The sequence below is a fragment of the Oryx dammah genome, unplaced genomic scaffold (genome assembly GCF_014754425.2).
Source record: "Oryx dammah isolate SB20612 unplaced genomic scaffold, SCBI_Odam_1.1 HiC_scaffold_2, whole genome shotgun sequence".
NCBI classification, from domain to species: Eukaryota; Metazoa; Chordata; class Mammalia; order Artiodactyla; family Bovidae; genus Oryx; species Oryx dammah.
Genome location: NW_024070186.1, coordinates 21,729,768 through 21,744,317, shown reverse-complemented (window position 1 = coordinate 21,744,317; position 14,550 = coordinate 21,729,768). Strand labels below are relative to the sequence as shown.

General features: G+C 42.5%; 1 protein-coding gene across 1 annotated transcript in view; it reads right to left on the bottom strand.

Annotated features, from left to right (window-relative positions):
* Positions 1–14,550, bottom strand: part of LOC120857329 (serotransferrin-like) — an 83,583-nt gene that overhangs the window by 41,232 nt on the left and 27,801 nt on the right. The window contains 3 exon segments of the mRNA XM_040232772.1: positions 8,930–9,116; positions 10,312–10,496; positions 14,469–14,533. Coding sequence (XP_040088706.1) covers positions 8,930–9,116; positions 10,312–10,496; positions 14,469–14,533 — 437 coding nt within the window.

Here is a 14,550-nt window from a genome sequence, read left to right as displayed (position 1 = left end):
AAAGCAAGAGAGTTTTTATTACCAAGCTCGAGCTGGGGCTCCCACCGTTACCGATGCAGCAGCTAAGGAGAGGAGCCCCAAATTTTGAGTTACACGGCTTTTATAGGGAATATTCAGGTAAAATGGTAAAAGGGGGTGTTCAGGCTGAAGGACGACTGATTGGTTACCTTCTTCTATAGGGTTGTGTGTGGATTCCTGATTGGTTTTTACTTTCAAGGTAAATCACAAGTTCCTGAACGTAAAGTCAGGAGGTTTAACCTAAGGGCCGATTGGCTCATGAGCAGTGGGGCAAGGTTGGTAATATCCAAAGTCTAAGTCTGTTTGCCCAGAACCTTTACAAAATGGAGTTCTTTTACAAGATGGAGTAGCTTAGGCTCTCCAAATGCGTTTTCCCCTCTCCTGTTCCTAGCAGTTCCAAATCACAATGGAACCTATCTCAGACTCAGGACACCAATCATGTGATTCCCCCTACTCTGGCTTATCTCCTTAACTCTGTTTCTTTGAAAAAATAGAGGATTTTTTTAAAAGAAAAGAAAATGGGACATGTTTTTATATTAAAAATACAATATAATGAAATAATGAAAGATCAAAGAACAAAACTAGAAATCACCTTAATTGTTATATCAATAGTATCTGGTGAACATGATTTCAGACATTTCTCTGTACAGATAAACTGACAAGAAGGCAATCTACAAGGAATAATAAATAACAGAACAAAGTTAGTTTTAGAGACTATAATATACATTACTGTGTTCACAGTCTCTAGAACAGTGCCTGGATCATGGTAGGTACTCAGCGCATTGTTGATAAAATTAGATTTGTTGATTCACTGGAGTAAGACAGACTACATGCCAGAGAAATGGTTGGGACATCTCATCAAACAAAGGATAAAAAAGAATTATTATAGGATTTGGGGTGAGGGTGGAGCTTAGGTGAATATTACATAAGGCAGTGTTGTTAGGCTCAAAGCAAAGCAGGGCTGTGTATAAAAAGGTGAACCTCAGGTCTGGACTGCAAAGTAGACCCAAGGTCTGTTTTCTTTGGAATCCAGAAAGTTGAGAACTGTGGACCATTGTGTTTAGAAACCCCCTACCTGTAACTCTGTCCCTGACTGTAAATTGAAACTGTCGTAGGAGTTAGGAAACAAAGGGGCAAACTTGGAGAGTTGTTTAGGAGGCAAAATCAACAGAACTTGCTGACATTAGATGTAGAATGAAGTAGAATATTGAATTGAAATTTGACTCCCCAGTTTATGACTCCTGTGAGTGGGTAGCAGACTCTGTCTTTATGAAGTGTATGGGAACAAGAGTTCGCTTAGGGAAGCAGGGGAGGGAAGGAGAAAAATGATCACCTCCCTTTTTATTTGTTGGGCTTCTGATTGCTGTGAGAAGTTGACAGTACAGATCCACAGGCAGGAGGAGGTGTGCCTGTGAAATGCTGCAGGCAGGGGTCAGAACTACAGACACAGATGCCTGGGAGTCATTCTTGCTGCTTAGGGAGGGCCTAGAAAGTGGAAAGAGCACTGGATGAAGAGAAGAGCCCCAGGAGATGACCCTACACTTCAGAACTCGTAGGATAAGCCCCCAGTAAGACCACGAAAGGACAGAGAGGTGGGACCCAAACCAGAGGGCTCCCATATCAGAGAAGCTAGGAAAGGGTTCCAAGGAAGGGTGAGTGGTCATCCGTATCAAGTTAGTAAACAGACTCAAGGATAAAAGAACTAATTGGCTTTCACAGCTGGCAGGTGGGCAGTGACCTTGACCAGAGTAGCTTCAGGGACATGTATGGAACAAAAGACTGATTTCTCTGTGTTCAATCATTAATGAGAATCCACCTTTCAGGAGCTCCACAAAGAGTGGGAGGAGACAGGGCAGTGACTGCCATGAGAGTTGGGGTCAAGGGATGATTTTTAGCAAGATGAGGTTCCAGTGATTCACTTTTGCAAGCAGTCAGACTTGGGACCTCAAGCATACCTGATGAAATGTATTAAAAATATTTTCAACTATGTAAATCATCTATATTATTTTTCTGTACTGCCTTGAGCATTCTATGTCAATATTTACTTTGCATCCTCCTTCCTGCCCTTTCCCCAACAACACACACACACACACACGTACACACCTGATTCAGTCAAGCCTTTTACATTTGATTTTATTAAAATGACCATGCAGACCCCTTTTAGAAAGAATTCCTACTTGGACTGTACCCAGGAACTGTGGCTGTGGGAAAGAGCAAATGAATCTTGAGCTCTGAAGGAAGGGCTAGTTATAGACCAAGCATTAAGGGGGGGAAAATGAAGTTTTTTTTAAGATAAAACCAATAATAATGTTTATTTTTATTTTGTCCTGCAGAGGCGCCACCACCAAATTGTGAGGGCAACCAAATCACTCAGACCAGTGAAACCAGATGAAACTTATGGGTCCCATGAGCTCCCATCTCCATCAGGTGTTGGCTCCGCTCTTGGATTTTAAGGTTTGTGGAAAGTGCATGCTTCCAGGAGTTCTGTGAGGGCAGAGCAGAGGGGTTGGACAGTTAAAAATCTACCTATATTTAGTTCCTGTTAAGTGAATCAACAATTAAGCCCAATACGAAAGTACTCAGACCAGTTGCCCTGCTTCTCTGATGGGTGAACCTGACCCTCCTCCCAATGCCTCCTCCTCCTGCCTGCACACTGGGCAGCGCCTCACACCAAGGACAGGAACAGGATTTCCCTGCCCTGCATCATCCCCTGCCTTATATCCTATGGTCGGGGCTCCCACACCTGAGTCCATGTGGCTGGAACGAGCCTAAGAGAACTATCTTCTCAGATCCAGGCAAGGAACTAACATAATGAGATGCACTAAGCACCAGGCCTGGCTAGTTCCCCTGATGGGGGCTAGTCTCCACCGCCTCAGCAGAACAGTAGCCAAGGATCCTTAAACCAGAATTATGTGGGCAGCTGTTAAAATACAGAAATCCCGAACCTGGTACAGACTTGCTGAATCAGTATCCCAGGGCCTGGGAATCAGTATCTTAAGGAATGTGGCTCATGGACCTGTACTCTGCAGTTGAAGAATAACCTCCCTTGAGCTACATGGTATTCTCCCAAATCTTCCAAATGATTCCAAGTCATTAAATGATGTCCAACATAGCTATAGCACAAACTGGTATTCTAGATAAGTGTAAGCATACCTTCTTTTATTGTGCTGTGCTTTATTGCACTTTGGAGATACTGTGTTTTCCAAATTGAAGGTTTGTGGCAACCCTGTGTCAAGCAAGTCTCCTGGTGCTATTTTTCCAATAGCGTCTGCTCACTTCCTGTCTCTGCATCACAGTTTAGTAACTCTTGAAATATTTCAGACTTCTTCATTACTGTTATTATCTTTGTCATGGTGATCTGTATTCAGTGATCTTTGATGTTACTACTGTTAATTGTTTTGGGGCACCACAAACCATGCCCATTACTATGGCAAACTTAATTGATAAATATTATGTGTGTTCCTGCCACTCCACTAGCACAACAATGTTGCAATTAGGCCAATTAATAGCCCTACATTGACTCTAAATGTTCATGTGGAAGGAAGAATTGCACATCTCTCTCTTTAAAACAAAAGCTAAATGTGATTAAGCTTAGTGAGGAAGGCATGTCAAAAGCAAAGATGGGCCTCTTGTGCCAAAGAGTTAGCCGAACTGTGAATGAAAAGGGAAAGTTATCGAAGGAAATTAAAACTGCTACTTTGGTGAACACAGCAATGATAAGCAACAGCCTTATTCCTGTTACAGAGAAAGTTTTAGTGGCCTAGATAAAAGATCAAACCAGTCACAACATTCCCTTAAGCCAGAACCTCCACTGCAGCAAGACCCTAACTATCTTCAGTTCTGTGAAGGCTGAGAGAGGTGAGGAAGCTTCAGGAGAAATGCTTCAAGTGAGTACAAGTTGGTTCATGAGGAGGAAAGAAGTTGTCTCCGTAACATTAAAGTCAAGGCGGAGAGTTCCCTGGTGGCTCAGTGGTAACGAATCTGCCTGCCAATGCAGGAGACACAGGTTCAATCCCTGGTCCAGGAAGATCCCACATGCTGTGGGGCAACTAAACCTGTGCACTGCAACTACTTGAAGCCTGTGCATCTGGAGCCCATGCTCTGCAACAAAAGAAGCCACCCCACTGAGAAGTCAGAGCACCATAGCAGAGTAGCCCCTGCTCACCACAACTAAAGAAAGCCTACACACAGCAACAGAGACCCAGTGAAGCCATTAATAAAATAAATAAATAAATACGATTGCTAAAAAATCAAAGTGCAAGGTGAAGGAGCAAGTGCTGGTATAGAAGCTATAGTAAGTTACACTGAAGACCTACCCAAGTTAGTTCATAAAGGTGGCTATACTAAATGAGATTTCCAGTGTAGATGAAACAGCTTTCAATTGGAAGAAGATGCCATCTAGGACTTTCATAGCTGGAGGGGAGAAGTCAGTGCCTGTCTTCATGATCAAATGACAGACTGACTCTCCTGTTAGGGGCTAATGCAGCTGGTGATTTGAAGCTGAAGCTAGTGCTCATTTACCATTCTTAAAAAACTTAGAGCCCTTAAGAATCATTCTCAGTCTGCTCTGCATGTGCTCTGTAAATTGAACAGCAAAGCCTGGATGACAGCACGTCTGTTTATGAGAGGGTTTACTGGATATTTTAAGCCTGCTATTGAAACCTACTGCTCAGAAAGAAACATTCCTTTTAAAATATGACTGCTCATTGAGAGCATACCTTGTCACCCAAGAGCTTGGATGGTGATGTACAAGATTAAAGTTGCTTTCATGCTTGCTTCCTGGTAGCTCAGATGGTAAAGTGTCTGCCTACAATGCGGGAGACCAGGGTTCAATCCCTGGGTCAGGAAGATCCCCTGGAGAAGGAAATGGCAACCCACTCCAGTATTCATGCCTGGAAAATCCCATGGACCAAGGAACCTGGTAGGCTACAGTCCATGGGGTCACAAAGAGTCGGACACGACTGAGCAACTTCACTTTATGCTTGTTAACACAACATCCATTCTACAGCCCATGGATCAAGGAATCATTCCAACTCTCAAGTTTTATTATTACAGAAATACTGCCATAGACAGTGAGTCTTCTGCTGGATCTGGGCAAAGTCAACCGAAAACCTGGAGAATATTCCTCATTCTAGATGCCATTAAGAACATTTGTGATTCATGGAGTAAGGTCAAAATATCAGCATGAACAAGAATTTGAAAGAAGTTTATTCCAACCCTCATAAGTGACTATAAGGGATTCAAGATTTCAGTGGAGGAAGTAACTCCAGATGTGATGGAAATATTAAAAGAACTAGAATTAGAAGTGAAGCCTGAAGATATGACTGAATTGCTGCAAATCTCATGATAAAACTTTAAGAGATGAGGAGCTGCTTCTTATGCATGAGCAAAGAGAGTGGTTTCTCGGGATGAAATTACTCCTAGTGAACATGCTGTGAAGATTGTTGAAATGACAAAAGGATTTAGAATATTATATAAACTTCATTGATAAAGCAATGGCAGGACTTGAGAGGGTTGATTCCTATTTTGACAGAAGTTCTACTGTGGGTAAAATGCTATCAAATAGCATCGGATGCTACAGAGGAATCAGTCATGAGAGAAGAGTTGATCCATCAATTTCAGGCTTCCAGTTGAAGATGGCAGACTAGAAGGATGTGTACTCATCTCCTCCTGGGAGAATACCAAGATCACAACTAGCTGTTGAACAACCATTGACAGGAGAATGCTGGAACCCACCAAAAAAAGATACCCTACATCCAAAGACACAGAAGAAGCCACAGAAAGATGGTAGGAGGGGCACAATCATGATAAAATCAAGTCCCATGCCCTCCAGGTGGGTGATCCACAAACTGGAGAACAATAATACCAAAGAAGTTCTCCCACTGTTGTGAAGGTTCTAAACCCCACGTTAGGCTTCTTGGCCTGAGGGTCTGACAAAGGCACTGGGAATCCCCAGGGAATCTGATCTTGAAGGCCAGCAGGATTTGATTATAGAATTTCCACAGGACTGAGGGAAACAGAGACTCTAGTCTTAGAGGGCACAAACAAAATCTTGCACACACCAAGGCCCAGAAGAAAGAATGACCCCACAGAAGACTGAACCCAAACTACCTGCTAGTGTTGGAGGGTCTCCTGTGGAGCTGTAGGAGGGCAGAGGCTCATAACAAGAACAGGGGCACTGGCAGCAGTCCTGGAAAATCCCCCTTGGTGTAAGCTCTCTTGGAGGTCACCATTAACTCTACCACAGAGCCCAGAAACCCCAAGGCTGGGTCACCTCAGGTCAAAAAAATCAGGGAGGGAGTGCATCCCCACCCATCAAGAGATAATTGGATTAAAGCTTTAGTGAGCAAAATCCTGCCCACCACAGCAGGACCCAGTTTTTCCCACTGCCAGCCCCTCCCATCAGGAAGCTTATGCAAGCCTCTTAGCCTCCTCCATCAGAGGACAGACAGAAGAAGCAAGCAGAACCACAATCCCACAGCAGCTAGAACAAAAACCACATTACAGAAAGTAAATCAGTATGAAGAAGCAGAAAGTTATGTCCCAGATGAAGGAACAAGATAAAACCCCAGAAAAACAACTAAATGAAGTGGAGATAGGCCACCTTCCAGAAAAAGAATTCAGATAATGATAGTGAAGATGATCCAGGATCTTGGGAAAACAATGGAAAAGATGCAACAAATGTTTACCAAAGACCTAGAAGGACTAAAGAACAAACAAACCAAGGTGAATAATAGACTAGAAGGAATCAATAGCAGAATAACTGAGGCAGAAGAATGGATAAATGACCTGGAGGACAGAATGGTGGACATCACTGTCAAAGAACAGAATATAGAAAAAAGAATGAAAAAAGAAGAAGACAGCTGAAGAGACCTCTGGGACAATATTAAATGCACCAACATTTGCATTATAGGGGTCCCAGAAGGAGAAGAGAGAAAGGACCTGAGGAAATATTTGAAGAGATAATACCCGAAAACTTCCCAAACATGGGAAAGGAAATAGTTAACCAAGAACGGGAAGCCCAGAGAGTCCCAGGCAGGATAAACCCAAGGAGGAACACACTGAGACAGACAGCAATCAAACTGACAAAAATTAAAGACAGAGATAAAATACTAAAAACAACAAGGGAAAAATGACAAATAACATGCAAGGGAACTCTCATCAAGCTACCAGCTGATTTCTCAAGAGAAACTCTACAGGCCAGAAGGGAATGGCATGATATATTTAAAGTAATGAAAGGGAAGAACCTACCACCAAGATACTCTAGCCAGTAAGACTCTTCTTCAGATCGGATGGAGAGATCAAAAGCTTTCCAAACAAGCAAAAGTTAAGAGAATTCAGCACCACCAAACCAGCTTTATAATGAATGCTAAAGGAACTTCTCTAGGCAGGAAACACAAGAGAAGGAAAAGACCTACACAAAATAAACCCCAAACAATTAAGAAAATGTTCATAGAACCATACATATTGAAAATTACCTTAATTGTAAATTGATTAAACTAACCCAAAGACATAGACTGGCTGGGCAGATGAAAACTTGTGCATGCATGCACTTCCATTTACCACATGACTCTGCTTGACCCATCAGATTGTGTGTAATTATTATATATTGTTAGGCTAATCATGTTCCCATTATGACTTGCAATTGTAATTATCTTTTTATTTTGGGGGGGTCTGGCTATTCATTGTGAAAACTAGTAAACATCTTTTACTATTGTGATTATGAACCTTTGACCTATCTAAAAAATTTATGACATTTTGATTCTACTTGTTTGATTTAATATGAAAAGCATGTTAGAATTCTAATTTTAAAAAATAGATATGCAGCAAGCAAAATAAATGAGTAAATAGGTTGTGTGTAGGATAAAAAATACATAATAAAAATATTTCACTAATAGTATCCTTTAAAATTTTTTCCAATGGTATTTATAATATCTAAATTAAACTGTACAATTTTTTTAATGTATCTCTGATTTTCTAAAGAATCAAGAGAAAGTTTTTGTAATTTGTGAAAATAAAGGTTAAAACCCAGTCATCAAGGATTAAAAAAAAAAAAAAAGAGTCGATTGATGGGACAGACTTAATTGTCGTCTTATTTTAAGGAACTGCCACAGTTGATCTGTCAGCAGCTCTCCACCAGCAAAGAGATTATGAAGGCTCAGATGAGAGTTAGGGTTTTTTAGCAATAAAGTATCTTTAATTAAGATACATACATTGTTAGACATTTTTTAGACAATGCTATTGCACACTTTATAGTGTAGTATAAATGTAACTTTTATATGCACTGGGAAACCAAAAACTTCATATGAGTTGCTTTGTTGCAATATTCTTTTATTGCAATGGTCTGAAACTGAACCTGCAGTATCTCTGAGGTATGCCTGTAGTGTGTATAGCAACTTTAGAGTTACTGGTACTTATCACCATTCAAGCTCTCAAGAACAGCGCCATGTAAAAGAACTCTCTACAATGCTGGAAATGCTCTCTTTCTTCATCTATGTGGAGACATAGGTATCTACTGAGCACTTGAATTATGGCTGGTGTGACTGATTTAAAATTTTGTCTAATATGAATATAAATTTAAATATCCACAGGTAGCTAGAGGCTACCATTTGAACAAGGCAGCACGGTATAAAAAAGGTGTTCAGAGCAGAGCACTGGGCATGGGCACATAGCTCTCTTCTAAGTAATCACATGGAATTCTGCATGTCCAGTGCCATCAGCCCATGTCCCCTTACCATCTGCCCATACAAGCAGCCTTTCACTCATGCTAGGCTGCATTGTTCCCTCATCATTTCATCTAGTCAACTGATCATCTCCTGGTGACTACAGTCCGCCCCTCCTTTTTAATCCAGCACCCAGAACCCCAACCATATTCACTTTGCAGGTTCCCCATGCTGTTCCTCCTACTCACTTGAGGTTGAGCATTGTCTCAGGTTAGTCATAGCTGTGACGTAGTCATCCCCTAAGTAGGAGTCATATGTTTTTTTCCCAACTGAAGTCAAACATTTAGTGTCATCCCTGAACAGAAGGTCCTTGGAATTTGATTGGAATAAACAAAAATTGTTCGTGCAGTCGGTTACAGCTTTTCCGAAATCAGCCTGTCAAATGGACAGAAAGTACATGAGGACCTGTGGAAAAGAGCTGCTGGGAACACATGCATAGGATGGAGGAAACTGGAATCTGGGAACCAGCCCTGGGAAGAAAGGGAAGCTGCAGGGGATGCCTCGGGATCTTTCCACATCCATCCCTTGGCATTCACACAAATATGGGCCCCAAATCTAGGCTTCCATGAGGCCCCCAAATCCTTTGTAGGGTCCAGCCTAGTCCCATCTCCTTGGTGAAGTCCCTCCCTCCCACCTACCCACTGCTAACTTCTCTGATCTCTCTTCCCCACTTCATTGGCCATGGCCTTGGGGATGACTTCCAGGAAATGAGAAGACAGAAACATGTCCCTTTTAAGTATTATTATCAAGAAGGTATTAAATAAGAGCCACCCAGTGAGGGGTGGTACAGGTATCTGTTAGCTGCATCTTTGATCCTAAATTGATAAGAGGCTGGACTCGTCCACATCTTCTAAGATTATAAATGAAGTAATGATTACAAAAAGTTTAGCATTCTATCTAGCACTTAGGAAATGTTCATTAAATGTTCATTATTAGTGTCATTTACCTTAAGAGGACTCACAAAGGTGTGCTATCTTCATTTTTAAAAGGAGAAAACTAATGATGGATCAACAGGCAGGAAGCTGTCACTGAGGGGAGGTTGGTCTTAAGGGGTGGAAGGGTCTTTAGGATTAAAATATTCAGACAGCCCCTCTCCCGACAGGGCCAGCCCTGGGTTGGTTGTTTTCACCAGAGGACAAGCTCCCTGAGGGTAGGGTTCCTGGGTTTTTCCGCCTTTTGGAATGGTTCTCAGTCTGTCTAAGCAAAAGAAACACAGTCCACATTTTATGACTTGTACCCAGAAAGAGTTGGGAAATGGGATTAGCTGCCTTCATTTTTTAAAAAAAGGCAGAAGTGGGTAAAATGAGGGTACCACAGAGCAAGGTCAGGGTCTAGCTAGAAGGCAGATGCTTGGACCCTGAAACACATGCGTCAGTTGAGGTCTGATTTCCAGCAAGCAGAAGATATGAGTAGAGCCAGGTCTGGGAGATCCAGTCCATCCTCCATACCTTTACAGTTCTAACTTCCAGGAAAAGAATGCAGGAGTGTGGGCTTCTCCTCACCTGCAAAATCCCTCAATAATCCATACCCACACAAGAAAAACAGTTTGGAGTCCCTGGCTGGTCCATACCTGCTGTTTGTTTAATATTTTCTCCACACAAGTTGCCTTATCTTTCCGTGAGACCACAGCATGATTCGGGGCTCGGGCCAGGTGGCAGTTCTCAGCATCTTCCACAGGTTTCCTGGTGCCATCCTTGCATAGTAGTTCAAAATTTTCCTGCTTCAGATCTTTTGCCCATTCTTCATTATTTTTTCCTAGGTTCAGAAAAGGTGCATCAGCCAAAGCTTTGATCAAAACACCCTCACTGGGAGATGTGACCACCCTCCACTAGCATGTGGGGGGCCTGGACCCAGTGGCCAGCAGAGGTTTCACTGATGTGGAGAGGAAGAGAGTTACCAGGAATTCCCTGGGGCCATTCCTTTCAGTCTTCCCAGCCACACAAGGGAGAGTGAACCACGTTCTGTGGATGACGTTCAAAAGGATCTTCATTTCTGCTAAGTTCCAAATTCCATTTAGACTCCAACGTAGGAAGCACATGATGCTCTAAGCAGATCGACAATCTCTGTGCTATACCATCTGGCTGTGTGTGTGTGTATAGTCGCTCAGTCATGTCCAACTCTTTGCAACCCCATGGGACCGTAGCCCACCAGGCTCCTCTGTCCATGATTCTCCAGGCAGGAATACTGGAGCGGGTTGCCATTTCTTCCTCCAGGGGAATCTTCCTGACCCAGGGATCAAACTTGCAACTCTTGGGTCTTTTGCAATGGCAGGTGGATTCTTTACCGCTGAGCCACCTGGGAAGCCCCATACAATCTGGCACTAGCAATCAAAAGAATCTTCCCCGGAGGCTCTTTTGGAAGGTAGCCCAGTGCTTGAAATCTGGCTCATTCACACTAGTTCTATGTAAAATGCACAAATGCCTCTGTGCATAAAGGCCCATATCCTGTTCTTAGCCCCTTGCTTCATCTTTTCTGTATTCTCTCTGAGAAAAGAACATTTCACCCATTCCCATGGTTTAAGTTCCTTCCTCCTGAGGCAATTCTCAAACCAGCTTTCCTGGTTTTTGCTTCTCTCCTAAAATACAGGATTGCAGTCTTTTTCTTAATCTAATTTTCTCATTTAATTGAACAACAAAGTAAAAATACCCCTTTTCCTACACTCTCCAAATGTACACTTTAGATTTTGATAGAAAACTACAAATTGCCTGCCTCTCCTCCCACCAGTATCTGCACTTATCTTGCTCACCTTTTAACTTTTCGCCTTTCTTTTCTTACCAGTCCCTCCAATTCAATACCTTCCAAATGAAGTCCATCCTTCTCTCCAAACCCATTCTGTTCTAGTTAGTAATTTATGCATTTATTCAATACTATGTTCCCATCCCTCTGTAGGACACAATCTTATTAAAAGTGGGAAATAGCGCACAAACCAAAAGCAAAAGTGCAGGGCACAGATAATATCATTTTATATTTTGTGTAACACTCTCTAAATGCTGTGTGAGCAAGGGAAACAGCACAGTGAGAGTATGTTAACTCAGGAAGCCTAGTTGGAGAGGGCAAGGATTCAGCAGTGTCCTGTAACATGTGTAGGACTGCAAGGAGAAAGGACTGCTTCTCTGAAGGGGGATGGAATGCTCTGGCAAGATTCAGGGACAGCTACATGCCTGGTGTTTCTAGTGGGTGGAGGAGAGCAGCCCCGCTGGAACAGAGCCTTGGGCAGTCAGGCTAATGCCCTCAAGGTGAATGTGGGATAGAGTGTGGCACTTTGTTGTTGTTATTGTTTGGTTGCTAAGTCATGTCCAATTCTTTGTGACCCCATGGACTATAGCCCACCGGGCTCCTCTCTGTGGGATTTCCCAGGTAAGAATACTGGAGTGGGTTGCCATTTCCTCCTCCAGGGGATCTTCCTGACCCAGGGATTGAACTCAGATGTGCTGCATTGCAGGTGGATTCTTCACTGCTGAGCAACTACGGGAAGCTCTAGTGGGGCACTTAGGTAACAAGAAAGGTTGGTCTATGAGAACTTAATGAATGGAAATCAGTGTTAATGTGTGAGCTCCAAATAGGACAATTAGGGAAAATGAGAAGGGAGGTGATTTGGTCTGGGTTAGGGGCAGTGGGCATCTAGAAGGGCATGATAAAAAATTTTCTTTCCAGTAAAAATAATGCTTGTTTACTGTGGCTAATTTGTAAGACACTACATAGTTTTAAGGAATAAGACTTTGAAACCCAGTATAATTCCACAGCATTCACTTTCAACATTGATTAATCTAGGCTTGACTGACAGGACCTATAACAAAGTCCTCCATAGGGACGAGGCTGTGTGAAGAGAGAAGTGTAAGGAGTTTGGATTTATTTTGGTTCAGGTTGCAGTATCAGTGTACTTTGTACATAAACCTGACCACAGGGCAAACAGAGATCCTAGGATGGTGTTTAGGTAGGGAGTGTATAGGGAAGTAGGCCTCCTCTATAAATTCCCCTCAGAAGGTTAAGGCTTTGGGAGTCTTGGCAAAGAGAACTGAGGTCTAGAGAGGGAGCCCTATTGGAAGGATACAAAGAGAAATCAAGGAGTAGCAAAGAACCAGCCTAGGGTAACACTCAGGTAGCAGGGAAAGGACAGCCTTTAAAGGGAAAAGCAAAAGTTACACAAGGGGTGAAAGAAAAATTAGCCAAACCAATATTCCTTCAAGTAAGTACTTAGTAACTTCTGCTTAACTTATACTGTGATTGGTGTTGAGATATAAGAAAAAAGTAGAGCTCCCTGTGACCATATTTTATTACAGAATGTGATGAATTCAATAATAATAGCAACATGGACAGAGGATTCTGTTGTGGGATGGAGGTGTGCCATTGGGGAAGGCTTCTTAGAGGAGTTGGTCCTGCACTAGAGGAAAAATTTGAGGTTTGGTAAAGGGAGGAGGGCTTCCCAGGTGGGTTAGTGGTAAAAAAAATCAACCTGCCAATGCAGGAGATATAAGAGACACAGGTTCAATTCCTGGGTCAAGAAGATTTGCTGGAGGAGGGCATGGCAACCCACTCCAGTATTCTTTCCCAGAGAATCCCATGGACAGAGGAGCCTGATGGGCTACAGTCCAAAGGGTCACAAAAAATTGGACATAACTGAGTGACTACACACACACACACACACACACACACACACACACACACACACAGGGTTATGAGGGAGGGAGGGACGTAATACTGCCTAGACTCTAGAGGTTGTGTAAGCTGTTAGTGATAGAGCATGGGCAGCTGGAGTGCTCATTCTTACCAACATTTAAAAAACAGCTGTCTTGTTTCTAATGTCATGGCCATCTAATATCCACCCACTAGTTTTAGTACCCATTGATTGATGGTCCTTGCTCGAATCGATTATTGCTATATTGGTTGCCAAATGATAGTTGTTTAACTTCATGATTTTTTTCTACATCTGTAATTAGCATTCTACAATAAAGAAGATGTTTCCCTTATACTCATTCATTTAATCAGGATGGACTCATGTGTTCTTATTTTATTCAATGGGTTGTTCAATCTTACTACTGTTATTATTTCTTGTAATGCTCGAAATGTCAGATCTGGCCAGTGGAGGGCTTTCACAATAGTTCCAATGTGCTCTGACATGTTCCATATCTCTGAGCACTTCAGCATGATGCTCTCTGGTTCACCTTACACTTTTCCTGCCCCAGCCCCAGAATCAGCTGTTTTTCCAAGGGACCATGGTTCCTCCTCTTGGAGAATGGTTATAGAAGCCAAAGTCCTGGTGCTTATTCCTCCAGGGGTGCTACTGTCTGTATGTATAAATCCAAGTGGATTTATAATATGGTTAAATATATATATTGGACCTAGAAATATGAGAAATAGTTATAAAGGGCCTTTGGGGGATAAGTTTACTAATTTTGAATAGGGACTGTGGATGTGATGAGTATTAAACCACGTTAGTATAAATTTCCTGATCTTGCTGATTATAATGTAAGTATGTAAAAGACCTTGTTCTTAGGAGTATTAAGGGAAGGAAGGCACAGTGCCTACACCCATGGGAAGGCTTCTAGGAGAAATTTCAGAGCCACTGGGAAGCTCACAGTCCTCACCATTCTGCCTACGCGGTGAACAAACAGGTTGAGAATCACAGCTCTGGACCCTGACAAGAGCCCCTAACACTTCTACAAAGACATCCTGAACACAAGGGAACCAGCGACCTTGATTTATGGGGACAAAGGGTTGTGCACATACCATTAGTGTTCTGTTTGACAGTCTGGTCCTTCACAAAGGCCACATCTCCCCTCTCCACCAGACACCTGTGGAGTCCCAGACA